This window comes from Ursus maritimus, unplaced genomic scaffold, assembly GCF_017311325.1.
Source record: "Ursus maritimus isolate PB19 unplaced genomic scaffold, ASM1731132v1 scaffold_27, whole genome shotgun sequence".
Classification (NCBI taxonomy): Eukaryota; Metazoa; Chordata; class Mammalia; order Carnivora; family Ursidae; genus Ursus; species Ursus maritimus.
The window spans coordinates 9,049,882-9,067,978 of NW_024425230.1; the positions used below are offsets into that span (position 1 = coordinate 9,049,882).

An 18,097-nucleotide genomic window follows, 5' to 3' on the forward strand; every position below is an offset into this window, starting at 1 on the left:
TGCCAACGGGCCGTTGTGGCCGCAGAGATGACCACAAGAAAATCCTGGGCACGCAGAGTTTATTCTTTCTAGGGCCATGAGAGCCCCACTGACACCCCCAAAGCTGTGATCGTGTGAGAGTTCCCGAGTCAGCAGCTCCAGACCAGGCCACCCAAAGCAAGGCCAGGCATTTTCTGAACTCATGGGGGTACCCCAGCAGCGGTGTGGGGCTTGGAGGAGCTCTGCATCCCCTGAGGTCACAGGGCTGGCTTGAAATCTACCATGCTGGGGGCATTTACACCTTGGGTAGCAACAAGCCCTGTAAATCTGGGCTTCTCTCCCTAGCGAGCTGCTTACCAGGGCTCCACCGTCTGATGTGTTCTTTCCCCATTTGGCCACTGACCTCGTTCTGGCCTAGCTGGCCAGCTGCAGCCTGCCACGCTCACATTCCCCCTCCCGCCTTCCTTGACCAATATCCACTCCTCCTAGGCCGCCTCCTGCAATGTCTCCTCCACCTGCCCCTCTCAGCACTTCCCCTTGCTGACAGGCATGACCCTGCTCTGGTGATCAGAGGCTGACATGCCCCAAGCCCCAGCTGGCTCTCCATCTGGCCCCTGGGTCAGCCACAGCAGGTGCCTCTGCTGGCAGAAGCGGGGCTCCCCAGGCTGGCCCCCACACCTCCATGCGCTGTTTCTGTGGATGGTTTTATAATCATCTCCAGGTGTGCCCTCCTGCACTTTTTCCAGTCCTTCCCAGTCTTAACCCCCCAGATGTTTGACTTTTGGCATGGAGGCAGGGTAGCTTTCAGTGCGTAACTCACTAAGGCACTCGAAAGCGCCTTACACAAAGGACTGAGGAAATGCTCAAACGAGGCTGAGGGAGAAAGAGCCAACTCATCCTGGACCTTAGTGCCGGACAGGAGCAGAGGCACAGGAGATAGTTTAAAGCCTACATAGAATAGGCCCAGCCTTCTAAATTTCGGGGTATGAAGCTTATGCTGCTAAGGATCGAAGGTGGTTTCTAGGAGTCCACACTAGTCATCATCTTCTTTCCCAAGCTGCCCTGCCCCTAGATGGTTAGTATGTCAAAACAAAACAAAACAACAGCAACAAAGAAACAACCTTCAAAAGACACATGTGAAAGCCAAACCCAGTTCTCAGTTGCTAAGTATCAGCTTCAGGCACTGTGGGATCCAGGGGCTTAAAATGACATCACGGGAAACTGTCCCTCTCTACCCTGGCACCTCTGTCCTCTCTCAGTTGACTTTAATCTGGGGGCCTCTTCCCATGCACCGGTAATCCAGATTTACATGGAGTCTCATAGTCCTGTGGAAAGAAAGCTGCTCCTTCCAAGGTGAATAGAAGTCTTGGAACTGACTCTCACTGTCCAGGGTTGGGTGATGGGCCCATATGTGGAACTGTGGTCAGAGGAAGAACATACCCCCAAAGGAAACTCTGGGTTGTTGTTACTTGAAGAAAGAGAGAGCGATGCCAGGCAGCCAACACGCCATTCAGAGCAGCCATAACATGAGAACAACGTCAGGGCCCCACTCTTAAACCCGAGGCCCCAGCCCAGGTGTGGCCATGAGTGCATGTGGGTAGCCAGTGACAAGGAGAGCAGCTGCTCCAGAGTGTAGGAAATGGGTTCTATGGGGTGGGCCGAGCATGGTGGTGGTCAGCATACAGCTCTAAAGAAACTCTTTCTGCCCATCTCTCTAACGCTCCAAGTTCCGGGTTGGGGAGGGGGTCTCACCATGCTCGAGTCTCCCATCCCGATAACAAGAACAGTGAAACTTCCCTCTCCTTCTCCACTCTTTAGAGCCACTCTTCATCTTGCCTCCTTTTCCCAGCCAGACTTCTAGGGGAAAAAATTGCTTCACCTCCCACCTGCTTCTCCACACAGAGCAGTGTTCACACGAAGAGCGATCATGGCCACAGTGCATGCCTGCCGGACACGCCCAGGCCACCTCTTCTCCCTGCTTTTCTTCCAGAAAGTCTTCCCCGTCTGCCTCTGTCCCTGCCCCCCCCCCCCATACACACACATCTGCGGGCCCTGAACTGGCTTCTGCCACAGAGCCTGTGAAGCCATACTGTGTTTATCTGTCTTCTCACCTGTCTCCCTTCCAAATGTTGAGCTCCCTGAGGGCAGGAGCTGTGTCCTCAATACCCAGCTAGGAGGCCCTGACTGGCCAGGGCCATGCGTCGGCTGCTCCCTGTGCTTCCCTAGCTTGTTCTGAGACCATTCCTCAAGGACTCTGGCCCCTCACTGTGTCTGTCTGCCACTCCCCACCAGCCTGCACTGATATCTGAAACCAAATTTACGTGTGTGTGTGCAAGAAACAATTTTCCAAACCTACAGAGAAGTAGAAAGAACAGTCTTCCAGTTTTTGTTTTATTTATAAGGGTATATAGAACGTGAGACCCTGAAGCAGTTGGGGCCTGGAATGTGTTTCTCTTGGAAAACAAGTATGACACTTATCATTTTTGCATTTGTTGTAAGAGTCTGGATAGAGGCTATAACCTAAAGAATATGGGAATTTAAATTGCCAGAGTGATGAGTGCTGAGCTCAGTGTGTTAAGTTCAGGTTGTCCACTCTTCATAGCTGTGTGACTTTAGGCAGGTAACTTAACCTCTCTGTGCCCCCATTTCCTCATCTGCGAAAAGGGGAAAATACTGCTTTACCTTGGAGAGTTGTTGGGAAGAGTAAGTGGGTAAAAGTACATGTAGGGGCTAAATCCAAGAACATGCCCCTTGAAAGGTGGCTGGTAGGTCGTGGCTGAGGAAGGGACAAAGGACAGAGATTGTGAGTATTCTGACATTCTTACTTCCTTCTTGTAGCCAGGAAATTTCAGTAGCAGGTAAAATTTCTTGAAAAGAACCATTGGATTCCAAGAGCTAGAGCCTTCTTTTTTCTCAGCTTTCCCTGGAGTCCTGTAACCCTCAACTACTTGCTCTGAACAACCACCCTGGATATGAAATCCCGACTAGAAGTCACTCTACTGGAAAGCAACCCTTCCTGCTTCTTTCCTAGGTTCTCGTGGCAGATCCTAGAAGCAAGCAAGGAGTCCTGAGCATGCCTCTTCTCTGTGTGCACCAGGACAGCCTGGTGGGGTGGGAGCAAGCCCTGGGACCGTAATGTCCTAGAGACGAGGAAGCAGGGGCCCAGCATCCCCCAGCTGCTGGTAGCCTGACCAGGTCCAACCAGGTTCTGACCCAGCCTTGGGGCTCATGGATTCAGGGCTAACAGAAACCCCTTTTTGGTTTCAACTCTCATTATCCAAAATCAGTATTAAATGCCGGTGTTTTATTTCCGGCCTCGGGAAGCAGAGAAGAGGGAATGGGGTGGAACCTGATTTTGCTGACTATGAGCATTTGGGGCAGGGGGGGCAGGGGAGGCTCCAGCTTCATTTGCAGAGAGGAAGGCATTGCACCCAGGGTGTCCTGGGAGTTTCATCTTTTAAGTGACAGAAGACTTGTTGTCAACCTACTGTCATTTGCAGCCTTCTCCCAAATCCCAGAGTACCTTTTCATTCTTGTCTTTCCTAAATATCAAAATGAAACAAACAAACAAAAAAGAATTTCACTGCAGAATGCTCTCATCATGAGAACGACATGACTCCAAACCTTGGCAAGGGGATACAAGAAAGTCAGCACTCAGATAATCAATATATGGCTTGTATGGAAAACTGGATTTTTGCTCTGGCCGATCAGCAAACTTGATTTTGTTTCTTCCAACACATTCTGTACCGAGTGGAGGTGTGAGCCAGCAGAGCGTGAACCCGAGGACCACGGAGCCCCACCCTCGTGGCATTGTCCGAGCCCTATTGTCCCATCCGTAGTTGGCTAAGGATCCCAGACTCTGCCATTTAATAGAATAGCAACTATCTCTTGAAGGAGTCCCCACTTTACTAACGTGGGGCTCTCAAATCCTTAGGAGAAGCTGGATTAGGCTATAACTGTAAAAAGCCCCAGGTAGGTAACAGTCAAATGAGTTGACGAGTTTCACTAAAGCAGCAAACCCCTCTCTGTAGCCCTGGACACATTAAAATAGAATTCATCCATCGGGCAGAAGACCCTTACCCTGGAAGTTTAGTAAAATGTGATTGGGCTGCGCTTGTCTCCATCCCCTGATGTTTTATCTCAGAGGGTCCTTCGGGTCTTGAGTTGTTTGCCCCCCGTGAGCCAGACTTCTGTTCCCAGCTTCCAGAAAGCTCACCTTCTATCACTGCAGACCTTCCTCCTTTCCCCTGTAGAGGTGTCGAGGGAGATCTCTAACCCACCCCTCAGGACACCCAGATTCCCCTGAAAAGGCAGACTGATGCCCCCTGATTCCATGATGTTTGCTTTTCTTGCTAGCTCTGAAAGATACCAATAAGAGATCCATCAACAGCGATTGGAAGATAGAGCTCCCTGGAGAGTACCAGATTGCGGGCACAACCGTGCGCTACGTTAGAAGGGGCCTGTGGGAGAAGATTTCTGCCAAGGGACCAACCAAAATACCACTGCATCTGATGGTAACTTGCTGTGCTCTTGCCTTTGTCCCGGTCCTGAGGCTCCAAGGGTCCTGCCAGTTCCCTTCCTCCCTGGGGGCACTGGGGAGAGGAGCTCACCTGGTTCCTAGTGGGTTACCTGGACACCTGCTGCTCAAGCCTCTCTCTCTCTCTCTCTCTCTCTTCGTCTTCTCTTATCTCATCCCTTCTCTTATTCTCATGCCTGAGAATTTTCCCCTCCCCATACTTCGCCCTGGCTATTCACTGGCAGAGCTCCCATCTTTTTCAAAAGGAACTGCCTCCAGGAAGGAAATGCTTGGCCATGTGACAGCCGGGGAGACTTGGCTCCCTGGAACAGACAGCCCCACTCAGAGTCTCTGTTTTTATATCAGATGGCACAGGTCCGCCCCACAGTTTGTGGGTCCACACTGGAAACTACCTTTTGGAAATGAACTGTTGACTCCATTTCCAAACCAGTGTCACTCAGATTTTCCAGACTCGTCTCTGCACCAGGCATTCGGGAATCAGGAGAGGGAGAACCAGGTTTCACAGGATGATGGACTCCCAGGGTAGTCTCACGGAACCCGGGCAGCCAGGCCGGGTTGGGGCCACCTCGTCTTACCTGTTGTCTTGGGTGGGGGAGGAACACCATGCAAATCACTTGAACATCAGTGATGTGTCTTTTAAAGAGTCCTAAGATACCAGAGAAAGGAAATCCCACTGTTTCCTTCTTAAGGCCCAGGAGTTCCCATGGCTCATGTCTGATAGCTCATAATTATTGATTCCACGTCTCGTTCCAAAGAACGTGTTCCATGGCTGTTGGTGCATCTGTAATCAAAGCACATTTTGTCTCCTGTGCTTGCCAGAGTCTCTGCTTGGAAATTTTTTTTTTCTCCATTAATTTGTGTTCCCTGGCAACCTGTGGCCCTTCAAAGTTAGGTGACACCCAGAAGAGTCTCTGGCCACCTCTCAGGGAATCTCCTGAGGAGATTGGCTCTGCCTGTGAGCACCGGCGGTCAGGACAGGATCGCCCATGACAGCCCTGCCCCCGCCACAGCCTCAGACGAGAGAGCAAAGGGAACTGGTTTCCGTGCATGACTTCAGCCATCCAGAAACCTGTGGCTGCCACACTCAGCCCACTAAATCCACGGCTGACGTAGCCCCGCCCACAAGTTTGATTTCTGGGACCCGTGGACCATCCCTGAGCCACTGCCCTGTGATGAGATTATTTCCTAGTCTAAGGCATTAGAACAAATCCTCCTGTCCTGATTTAGAAGGGGTACAAGAGGAAGCATAAGACAGGATAAAGAAAAGATAAACCCAGGTAGCCGTGTCACCTGTTAGCGCGTGAATTTGCTTTGTCTAGCAAACCCTACAGTGGACATACTTCCCTCTCCTGCCCGAAGCTTTCATAAACTGTGAGTGAATCATCAGCCCATTAAAGCAAACGCACAGCCCAGATTCATTCAGACCACGCCTGATAAACAAAACTCAGTGAAGTCCCAACCCTCTTTAATATTAATCAGTTTTTTCTCTTGAAATATGAGTAATTCAAGTTTTTAAATCTAGAAGTGAGGAGTGCCCCTCTGCCTCTACATAGGAGTCTGTTGTCCCCAAACTGGGGTGCGTACATTTCCTGCAGGGTCAGGAGCACCCGCAGAGCCACGGGGACCTGCATTTGAAACCAATCACACACTCACACACGCAAATTATATGTGGCTGCAAAATTGCATGAAATTGGTTTCATATGGATTCTTGATTCACCAGTCTTATTCCCATACTGAGATAATAAAGATCTTTTAAAGAGGGTTTGTTTTGTTTTTTTTCTTTAACTGGAGGCATTTTTCCAAATGCATTACTGCAAGCCTGTTTCTTGGAGGAGTGGATGTTTTATGTGGTTCAGGCTGCTCTTAGCCCCTCACCCCCACCCTGTAGCTCAAGCCCTTGGGGGGCTGGGACGTTCTCAGGGTCAGCATGGGGGCCTCCCCAGGTCAGGGAAGGTGGAGCACAGTCTGCCTGATGCTGCCTGGAGGGGCCTGGAAATGAACTTGATTGCTGCCTAGACCAAGGAATGCCCACTGGTTCCAAGTCTAGACCCGTCACCTCCAGTCAGGCTCCCCCCAGAGGGCTTGTTTTGCACCCTTACACGTGGAGAAATAAAGCTGGTAGAGCACCTCTGTCCTTACAGGGCTAGTACCCACTTTGCCAGACAAAGGGCAGGCCCATCCATCTGCTCACTCACCAGGATTTCAGACCCAAGCGTCCCCAAGCTGCAGGACGGCTCCGCACCCCCTCACTCTCAGCTTTAAGCCTTGAGCCAGGCTCCTGCCACCCTGTGGGCATCACCATCCTAGCTCCTGTGGCAGCAAGAAGGCTCAGGCATCCCTGGACTCCTCAGCAGAAGTCTCCAAGTTTCCTGTGCGATGGGGCTCTGTTTGCCCTTGAGCCTGGCTTAACACGGGACCACGGCAGGTGCCGGGTGACTGGCGAGTGATGCTTGTTTCCAAAGGTGTAGAGTCACCCTATCTGTTCAATGCCTTTTTAGGTCAAAGCCACATATTTTTGTCTTTCTTACCCACAAGGGCAGCTTCGTGGCTGAGTTTGCAGGGACGGCTTCTGTGCTCTGCGTGGAGCAGCTCTCCCTGTAAAGCGCCGTGAGAGCCCACAAACTGGCTCCTCCCCAAAGTCCTCATCCAAGCTGGCCTCTCTCCAGGGGGAGAGAGCAGAGCTCCCTGGCAAGGGCGTGCATACACGCCTGCCCCGGAGTTGATTCTCTGAGGACCCCGAGACTGAAATAAGGGAGCTCCCCTAGCCCGAACCAGTCTTGAAACCCAGAAGAGAGCTGGTTACCCCGGTAGAGAGACGGCCACAGTGCGGCTGAGTTTGCAAATTCAGCAAGCCTGTGGGCTTCCGCTCCATTTCAAAACGGCCTTTGATTTTTACTGCTGATCCAGGTGCTGCTGTTTCATGACCAAAATTATGGAATCCATTACGAGTACACCGTGCCTGTCAACTACACTGCGGAAAATCAGAGTGAACCCGAAAAATCCCAGGACTCTCTGTTCATCTGGACCCACAGCGGCTGGGAAGGGTGCAGCGTGCAGTGTGGAGGAGGTGAGCAGCCGGGGTCTTGGGCCTGTTGGGTGTGGGGTCTTGCCGAAGGAAGGCGCGAACTCGGGGCACTCTGTGGCTGGCGCACAGGGCATGGGGAAGGCTGGCCATGTCCCCTGTGTTTCCATGGGAACGTACCCACATCCCACTGCAGTTCCCCCTGCAAAACACTTACATGGTCCTCCACACTCCTGTGCCCACACAGGCGCTCTGCCTATGGCACGGGGCCCTCGGACTCTGCCCTGAGCAGGGGTTTGGCCCCTGTACAGGTACATTGCAGGTATGACAGGTGAGTGACCCTGGGGATGAAGAGAATAGACCTTCACCTGTTCCCGTTCAGTGGAGAGCCCCCAGATGTTTTTGCCCCCAAATACTCTTCTCTTTGCCACGGGTACCCCATTATAGGATGTAGTGGAAAGAAAGAGCTCCCACGTCCAGGGAAGCATTCCGAGCACAAGTCTTGGCTTCGTGATTTGCCGCCATATTTTAGCAAATGACTTACCCTGTTTATATGAAAATTTCCTCTCCTCTATAATAGAGTGACTCACTCCTATGCCCACTGCATGGAGCAGACTGCCACACTGTAAAAATCAGTATCAGCAAAAGGCACCGTACCCATTACTGGGAGGTTTAGGGAGAGCAGGGGGAAACCATTCTCAGCTCTTAGCTAGAAGCCCTTTGGGACCATGTACTTTGTCACCCTGACAGGACACACAGCCACCCATCATGGGAAGTGGGACACAGGGTGGGTGGGTTTTGATGGGCACAGAGTTAGGATGGAAAGTTCACCTGGACTCTGGAATGCCAACCCGGGGAGTGGTGTGGCCCCACCAATACCCGTTCCTGCGTGGCCATTGACCGCCAAGATGATGCTTGTCAGATATCCAATACATACAGGATCGTTTACCATTTAAGCGACTTGTCCCATTTCTCATGGGTAAGAATTACAGCTATAACGTGATTGGGCCATCAGACACTGCCAGGGTCAACTGTGAATTCCCTCCCTGTCCTGCACATCTTGGCTCACTGTCCTCTCTGCTTGTTCTCAGCCTGTTTCTCAGGCATTCCNGACAGTTGGCATAGCCCCAGGATCCTCCATCAGCCCTGTCCTTGTCCCGCTTTGCACTGCTCCCTGAGAGCCCCCCATCCCTCAGCTGTCCCCCTGTGCCAGTGGCCCTACAGCCTCCAAAGGCAGCACCTCCCATATCGCCAAATGCCAGACTTCTCCTGGGCAACTTAAAACTGCAAATGGAGCAGTTAGCAGGCTCCCCTCGGCTGGGGATCCGGGGAGTGCTGTTCCGCTACTGTCACTGTCGGCCCAGATGACAGCTGAGGACTCACCACTGTCAGACCTGCAGCCAAAGCTGAAGTGTGGCTTGAGGTGGCCCCATGCTTCTTATACTCACACAAGGCTGAAGCTGCAGGCATTGAGAGCTGACAGTATCGTTCAGGACTCCACACTCTCGAGGCATCCCTAAAGGACAAATTCTCCAGGCGGCAGACTGAGTGAGGAAATCTGGGGTCCAAAGAGTTGTGCCTGACATCCTCTCACTCTTGTATAGCTATACTTCCCAAATAATAATAAAAACAGAATATAGCTAATATGAAGTGCTAACCCCAACCAGGCTCTGTTCGAAACACTCTATGTGTATCAGTGAATTCTAACTGTCTCTGAAGCACCCTAAGGCGCAGGGAGGTTAAGTGAACCAGCCTCATTGAGGAAATGAATCACTGAGGACAGTCCGCACAGAATCATGGCGGCTAGCTGTCGATCCTGTGATCATTATGCTAGTGATGGGGCCAAGTTTGAACCCAGCCAGCCTGGCTCCAGAAGCCACCCTCCTAGCTCCCAGTCATCCGCCTCCCTGGCAAAGTCATGAGCAAGCAGGGTATAGGGTGCTCTGGAGACACCCAGAGGATGGCTGTACCCATCTGGGGTAACCAGGTAGTGAAGTCCCCAAATGCAGGTGATGCTGAGGACATGTAGCCATTGGCCAGCTAAACAAATTCTCAGATTGGCTCTAGACTGCCCGCCTGGACGATGCAGGTCTGTGTGTCCTTCAAACCAGCCTCCCTGCTTCTCACTATTACCTAGCAATTCTGGAGGGATTCTCTAATAGGTAGCTAGGATCTCTGGTGAAGGCTGATGTACATGTATTTAATCAAGACCAGACCTCTGTAGACTTTAAATATCAAAAGAACAGATAAAGAGATTGGCAATCTTTGTTGGAAATTAAACCCAAATCAGAACTTTGGCCTCCGTGAATCCCAAGCTGTCCAAGAACATAGCGAATGTGTGGTGTTGCCTTTTTTTGGATCCTGTTCTAGAATCTTCCTCCTGCTCCATGCTGGCCCTGCCATGTCTTACACACCCTCATCCCTAACATTATGGTTCTTTCTCTCTGACAACCAGTAAAGCATGATAACAGTCACTTCACGTGACAAACTGATAAAAAGATACACCTGAATGCTCCTCCATCTGCATCCATGGATGGCCTTTCCAGGTGTGTGTACAGCTTCTCAGTTCCCTGTGGTTTGGTTTCCAGGGGAACGCAGAACCATCGTGTCCTGCACGCGGATTGTTAATAAGACCACGACTCTGGTGAATGACAGTGACTGTCCTCAAGCAAGCCGTCCAGAGCCCCAGGTCCGAAGGTGCAACTCACATCCGTGCCAGTCACGGTAAGGAGCTGTGTTCTCAAGCTTGGACCCTCTAGGGTCAGGGCAGAAACACCCATGCATTGGGGGGGTGGGGTGCAGTGTTACACAGTTAATACCACGGTACCTGTCTGTGCCATATTCCGTTGTTGTTGCTAAGTGATTTCTGCTTGCTCGAAATACTGAATTTCTGGCTACGAAGCCAGAGCTCTGAAAAAAATGTATAATCCTAGCTAGAAGGCATTTTTTAGCAGGCCCCTAAGAACATCTCATGGAGAAAAAAATCATCACATACTTCCAACTGATATGTGTTGGCTCCCCCCAAGTTATTTTGTCTTGGCAAAAAAGGAAATCACAGAGTGCGCGCACCCATGAGTAAGTCACACAGGTTACTGTTTGTGATGGGTCTGTTCCGGCGGCTGAAACTAACACCAGTGAGTGGGGATCTTGGTGTTCATTGTTTAGAATCTGTCAGAACTGCTGTTCCCAACCCCAGCTTCCATGGCCGTGATACTTCACATGCTCTGAAGTGAATTTTCTTGAGCTGTCAACCGAGATGAATTGTGTGAAATGTGCTTGTCAGTTAAGCTGCCTTATTTCCGGTCATTTCAGTGAGACTTTGCATCGTACTGTGATTGGTAAAGTGTGTAGTATCACCCCTGTTCTCCCATTCTGCTCTGGGCTGAGGTGCATGGTTTTTGTTTTGTGGTTCTATGCATGTTTTTCTTCTCTGAAGAAGCTGGACTTTTGACATGGCAATTCTGTAAGCTCAACCTGGGCCTCTTGTCTGGTGCAAAAGTTTCACAAAGCATGGGGTTTTCATGCCGACTCCCTTTGCTTTGTCAAACTGGTCAAGTGTGCGAGTGGGAGAGGGAAGATAGGAGGGAAAGCAAGAGGTGAGACTTGTTTCATTCGTTGTGTGTGATCCTTAGCAAGTTAAGAATGAAGGTGGGTGGGAGGATGGGTGAAATGGGTGAAGGGGATTAAGAGGTAGGAACTTCCAGTTACAAAATAAATCAGTCATGGAGCTGAATGAGACAGCATAGGGAATATAGTCAGTAAGATGGTAGCAGTGTTGTCTGGTGACGGACGGTGAGTACACTTATTGCGGGGAACATTGAGTAACGTATAAAATTATTGAATCATCATGTTGTACCTGTGAAACTAATATAATGCTGTATATTAATCATACTTCAATTTAAAGAAAAGGATGAAATTCTGCCCTAACCCTGAATGCCATGAGGAACAGCTCACTTGGGGAAGTCTTCCCGAGCATCTTGGCTCTGAGCAGCCATCCCACAGACCCATCCGTTGATGGCAACCACACACACCCTGGGGGGCAAAGAAGGAAGTCCTGCCACTGTGAAGACCAAAGATCAGACAGGCCACAGAGACAGCTCAGCTCTGTGACATACTAGAAAGTAGGTTAAGTGGATCTAGAAGAGGGGAGGTCAGCACGGGCTCAAGGGCATGGCTGAGTGAGAAGGATCTTAGGGACCCGTTCAAGAATCATGTTTTAAAATCACTTATGATTTCAAACTATAAATTTTAGTGTCCAAAGATTTCTTAATTTATGCTCATAAACCAAATAACATAAAACATGAAATCAGAGTTGCTCTGATTGAATTGAAACACCTATGTGATGGGGAAGAGTAGCCCAGTGCATTCTGCCCTCCCTCATATCACAGTAGGCCCAAGAAATGGACCAAGGAATAAAGTTTAAAAACTGTCAGACACTCTGCTTTCCATAATGATGGGGTTGCTTTTATTGGACCAAACCTCAATATTCTTCACAATGATACTCTTAACTTTACTGATCACATACCATATGTGGTAGCCACTAGCTAGTCCAAATTGATATGTGCTGTAAAAGTAAAAATATACACCTGATTTCAAAGATTTAGTATGGAAAGAGATAAAATATCTTAGTGATTTTTAATACTGATTACATGTTAAAATAATTATGCCTTGGACACATTGGGTCAAATGGAGTACATTATTACAATTAAATTCACCAGTTTCCTTTTGATTTTTTAATATGGGTAGTAGAAAATTAAAATTATATATATGGTTGATGTCTTAATTCTATTGAATGGCACCACTCTAGATTAACATAGTATTCACAATGTTCAGGATACAGTCCAAAATTACCAGACATAGGAAAAAAACAGAAAAATGTGATCCATACAATAATGGAAACTGACTCCAAGATGACACATATGTTGAGATTAGCAGACAAGAATTTCAAAGCAGCTATTATAATTATGCTCAAAGACATAAGAAAAAATATAGTCACAATCAATGAACACATAGGAAATCTAAGCACAAAAAAGAGACACTCTAAAAATGAACCAAATTTTAGGACCAAGAAACACAGTATCTGAAATTTTTTTTAAAAAACTCCCTTTGATGGGCCTAACAGCAGATGATGAAAAAAGATCAACAAAATTGAAGGTAGAAGAATAGAAATTATCCAGTCTGGAAAACAGAAAGGAAAGATTGTTGACAATGACAGAGCCTCAGTGATCTGTGGGATAATATCAGGCATTCTAACATAAGTGTAATTAGGGTCAGAGAAGGGGGGGAGGGGAAAAATAGAGCAGAACGTAATCAGAGACAATGACCGAACATGTCCCAGGTTTAGTGAAAGACAGAAGAGAGGTGATTAAGTCACTTCTTGAGTATTTCAACTAGATTCCAGATGAATTCAAAGTTCCATAACAAAGCCCTCTCACCATTACACCAATAGGCCAAAGCAGCACCCTTATGATTTTGCCACACACAGATATTCTAGGAGGGGACTTCATTGCACTGTAAGACTCTACACAGAAAACCTTGTAGGAAAACACCTACAAAGAAGTCACATCACCCAGCATGAGTTAGCAAAGGTATGCACTCTTCAAAGCAGTGCTACAGAGCTGCTCGAAGCTTGGATGAAGCATATCGAGCGTGTGTCTGGGTCGGTTTGGCTCCAAGATTGCTCACAGAACATTCTGACAGACCACAGGCCTGCCATGGCTGAACACAGGTATAAGCCAAACACACTTTAGACTAAAAGTAAGTTCAGAAGCACATGCTTAGTATCTCCTTAGAATCAGGGTCAGCAAACTTTTTCTATAAAGGGCTAGATAATAGGTATTTTGGGGTTTTACAGGCCACATATGGTTTCTGATGTTTGGTTTTCTTTGTTTTGTTTATAACCCTTTTAAAAATGTAAAAATGATTTTTAACTCCTGGGTTGCACAAAAACAGTCTGCAGGCCAGGCTTGGCCCAGGAGCAATAATTTGCTGGCCCTGCCTTAGATTATTACTTACCCTTGCCTTGTCCTCTGAGATGTTGGGGCCACAACCTTAGCACGAGCCCAAGCTCTGAAAGTCTGACCTCGGGAAGTATACTTTCTTCTTATACAAAGAAGGACATGTCATTATGCTGAGTTACTCTGTATTGCCCAGTGTTCAGTTCTCTTTTTAAAAGCATCCATCATGACCCTAAGCACATAGTACAACATCAGTAATTTCCTTCATCCAGCGTGCACCTGTCGAGCACCTTCCCATTCACCAGGCCCTGTTCTAGGTACCAGGGTATATAGAGGCGAGAAAGACCTCAAGGTCTTTGCTCTTGTGGAACCTGATAACTACTAGCTTTCTCCCTCCCTCACTCTCTGACCTACCTTTCTGGGTCATCTTTTTTGCCTTCCTGACCCACTTCCTTCCATTCCCTTCCTGACTCCGTAAAATCATACAAATCAGACTTAAAGAATGAGTGGAATTTCCCAAGGCAGAGGATAAAATGAAATTGATAGAAGACAGCACCTGAAATTTGTCTCAGAGCCTCGGAAAGAAATGCTTAATTGCCTCCTCTAGCCTGGTTTCATTTGTTGGTTGTTTAGTTGTTTATTTTGAACCATCTGACTTCATACTGTTTCTTAAAGAGGACACATAAGAATGAAGTGTCATGGCTCATCGAAGAGTATTTATTGTTTGGCTGAAGAAATGTGTGCTCTGATAGATTTTAAAACTCCTGCAAGTCTTTGTTGTATTTATTTATATTTAAACACAGACGTGCACATACGTGTATGTATATACACGTGTACATATGCAATATATATGTACACACACACACACACACACACACACATTTGAACAATAAAACTTGAATTACTGCAGAGTGTGATCTAGTTGACCTGAGTCTTTCTTCAGAACATCTAGTAATATGGACTTAGGCTGGTAGATGAAGAAAAGTGGAGATTGGCTCAGAAAATTACTGCTAGATAATCAGATTTCATCTATAAAAACTGAGCTTTGATAAAGGAGGTGGGTGTGGAGATGTGTAGGGTCTGGAGAAGAAATGGCTGCTTCAGGTGGGGTGGATATGCCTGGAAGACAAATCCTGTAAGCTGGAAGGAGAGCCCAAGAACCCAACAGTGTAAATTTTATTGAAGAAGCCAAAATGCAACTCATGTTGAATCTGGCAAGGCGAAAGAGCCTTTCTATATTATTGTTACTCTTTGACCTTTAAAACAACAGCGATGTTTGTCTTTTCCCTTATATTTTTCTTTATTTCCCCTGATCTCCTTTTAATTTTCTTCAACCCTCTTTTTCCATCAAGTTCCCGACAGTTTCCTTTACCTTCCCAACTGCACACCATTAGCACCTCTTTATTCTAATCCTGCCCCTAGCTCTGTGGATACTTCTCCCGAACCCTGCCATAACCAAACGGAATCTGGAATCTGACACGCAGGGCAGATGGCCTCTCTCCAGCACCTTGCACACCAATACAAACACATCGGCAAACCTGGCCCCAACATTGGCAGGAGAGGCAGAAATCACAGATCAGCTCAGCTGTTACGACTGAGGCCAGCAGCCTTCACCTTGCTGACCACAGTCTGCGGGGAAGAGGCCCCACCATCACCTGGCATCCAAAGAGCAACGCTGTGTGCCAGCTCCTTCAGACCCAGTCCCAGATAGTGCTGGATCAAGGAGGGTGGGGTACGACAGGGAGATGGGCTCATTCTGAAACACATAGCTCATGCTTCCCCAGATTTAATATTCTTGCAGTCTCTTAGAGCTTGTTGGCCACTTGAAAAGGCCATTCCAAGCTATTAGATATTTCCCCTAGTATTTGTGATTTGAACTTCTTCCCAGGCAGTACATACTGTACTGGGCATTATATTAGAGTGATTCAGAAAAGAATATTTAATATTGCACTGCCAATTGAATTGAATAGTCATCTGCAAGGAAGTGTATTTGGATTTTAAATTTGTCCTCTTTACTCATTATCTTAACCAGGTGTGCCTTGTTTTAGTTAAAATGGAATGGAATCCCTCGGGTTTTTATGAAAGCATGATGTGTGTGTGTGTGTGTGTGTGTGTGTGTGTGTGTGTGTGATCATGACTTAAGAATGAAACCTAGAACATGTGGATCTTTAGGTACAGCCAAAATCTGAAAAGATAGCATTGTTTAATCCATTTCTAGCTAGTCTCAAACTTAAAGCTTTTCAGTTTCCTGCTTTCCTTGAAAATAAAATAGGTAAATCTAATTGCCACACCTCTGTCCACCATGACCTGGATGTGAGAGGCTGGAGAAACAGAAGCCAGGACGCAGAACTGCTCACACGGGCAGGAGGGCGAGGCCTGAGGTTGTATGTTTCTACAGGTCAACAGTGTTAGACTGGGGATCTCCAGAGTAGGGCTCCCCTCTTTCAGGCTCGGCCCACTCTTCAGACGCTTGGGCATATGGCCGCAGGTCAGGGATGAGGAGCACCCCACAAGCCATGTGGAATGAAGAAGCAGTACCTAAGGGGGGAGATGGTGAATAGCATTATTGGTCGATTATGTGCCTTATCCATGGTATAGGAACGGTGAGGAGAAATTTAGTTGGATTCCAGATCTTTTTTCCAGCACTACTCAAATTCCAGAGTTTAATTCATATTTAAATTAAATAGTAAAGTTTTGAAGCCTTTAGTTACTTGTTTAAGTTAGGGAACATTACAGATGGAGAAAGAGAGAGCCTTCAGAGTATTGTTTTGAGTTTGAAAATTCTGTTTTCTTCTTTTCTGCCATACGTAACCCTTCAATCATTTGAACATCCCCCCTCCTTTGATCATTACAGAGGACAAGGGAATTCCCAGATACCAGTTCCACAGGTAGCAGAATTCTCCTGCTGAGAAATGCTTTGCATGTAGACCCTGGGGTCCATGAAGAGGCCCTTCTTTCTTTCTGACTTTTCTGAGTCACAAAATATAAACAGCATTGAGCCCTCAATGTTTGCATTTGATTTTTATGTCACAGTTACAAAAAATGAAAAGTAAATGGAAAAGTTGAAACTCAGTCTGAGGAATAAAAGCAAATATAACCAAGATCATAGTGATCCATCAGAAATGAAGGGAAAATATGTATTCTCCAGGTTCTGGGGGAAAAAAGATCAGACCAAGAAGGAATGGCTCTACAATGGGGGTGTACAATGAAGTATCGCTGACTTGTCGACTCTCTGGGGATATTTCAGAACTGAGCTTGGGGTATGTTTGGTGGGAGCTTTCCAGAAAATTAGACCCTTGCCCCGGGCGCTAATGAAGGCCACTGCTGGCCGAGTCCTGTGCTGGCTGGCTCTGTTACAGGAATGAATAGTCCACAGATAGGAGTGATTTTGCCTAGGAAAGTATTATTCTTTTCTCCTTAGAGGTGCACATTTATATACAAAGACACTCAAATTCCTGGGGTGCCTGGGTGGCTCAGTTGGTTAAGCATCTGACTCTTGATATTGGCTCAGGTCATGATCTCAGGGTCTTGAGATCTAGCCCTACATCAGGCTTCATGCTGGGCATGGAGGCTGCTTAAGATTCTCTCTCCCTCTCCCTCTGCCCCTCCCCCCCACTCACATTGTGTGTGTGCATGCCGTCTCTCTCTCTATTTTTTTTAAAAGACACTCAAAAGTAAAAGAATGGAAAAAGATGTTTCATGCAAAGAGAAACCATAAAAAATCAGGATTATCTATACAAATACCAGACAAAATAGATTTTAAAACAAAAAAATTGCTTGAGATAAAAAGGAATATTTTATAATGATAATAGCACAGTCCATCAAAGAAATAACAGTTATATAAACATGTATGAACCTAAAACAGAGCCCTAAAATATACAGTATGAAGAGAAAATTAATTCAACCATAATAGAGACTTTAATGCTCAATTTTCAATAATGGATTTTTAAAACTAGGAAGAAGATCAATAAGGAAATGTAAGGCTTGAACAGCACTATAAACCTGCTGGACCTACGAGATAGATATAGAGCCCTCTACCCAATGAGAGCAGAATATACATTCTTTTTATGTGCATGTGAAACATTCCCCAGGATAAACCAACATCTAAGCCATTAAATGAATCTCAGTGAATGTAAAAGGACTGAAATAATGCAAAGTATATTCTCTGACCTTAATAGAATAAAATTAGAAATCAACAACAGAAAGAAAATTTGGAAACTCTTGATACATGGAAATTAAAAAAAAAAAACACCGCAGAACTTCCTAAATAACAACTGGATCAGAGAGAAATCATAAGAGAATTTAGAAAATACTTTCAAATGAATGAAATGAGGATTTAACATATCAGAGTTAGACAATGAAGCCAAAGCAGTCCTTAGGGGAAATTTTATAGCATTGGTGGATATTTGAAACAGAGAATAGGAAAACAATAAAGAAACATCAGTGAAACCAAATGTTGATTATATGAAGAGAATAAAAAAATTGACATTTAGCTAGATCAAAAAAAAATTAGAGGATACTCAAATTACTAAAATCAGAAATGAAAGAAGTTGTAAAGGAATACTATAAACAGTTGTATGCCAATAAATTTAATAATTGATA

The 18,097-nt window shown here is 46.7% G+C and overlaps 1 protein-coding gene across 1 annotated transcript in view; it reads left to right on the forward strand.

Moving 5' to 3' along the window:
* The window catches only part of ADAMTS17 (ADAM metallopeptidase with thrombospondin type 1 motif 17), a 341,420-nt gene that overhangs the window by 262,208 nt on the left and 61,115 nt on the right, over positions 1-18,097 (forward strand). Inside the window, exons 16-18 of the mRNA XM_040642697.1 lie at positions 4,336-4,493; positions 7,424-7,583; positions 10,127-10,262. Of these exons, the coding sequence (XP_040498631.1) occupies positions 4,336-4,493; positions 7,424-7,583; positions 10,127-10,262 (454 nt within the window). The remainder of the gene's footprint in view (positions 1-4,335; positions 4,494-7,423; positions 7,584-10,126; positions 10,263-18,097) is intronic.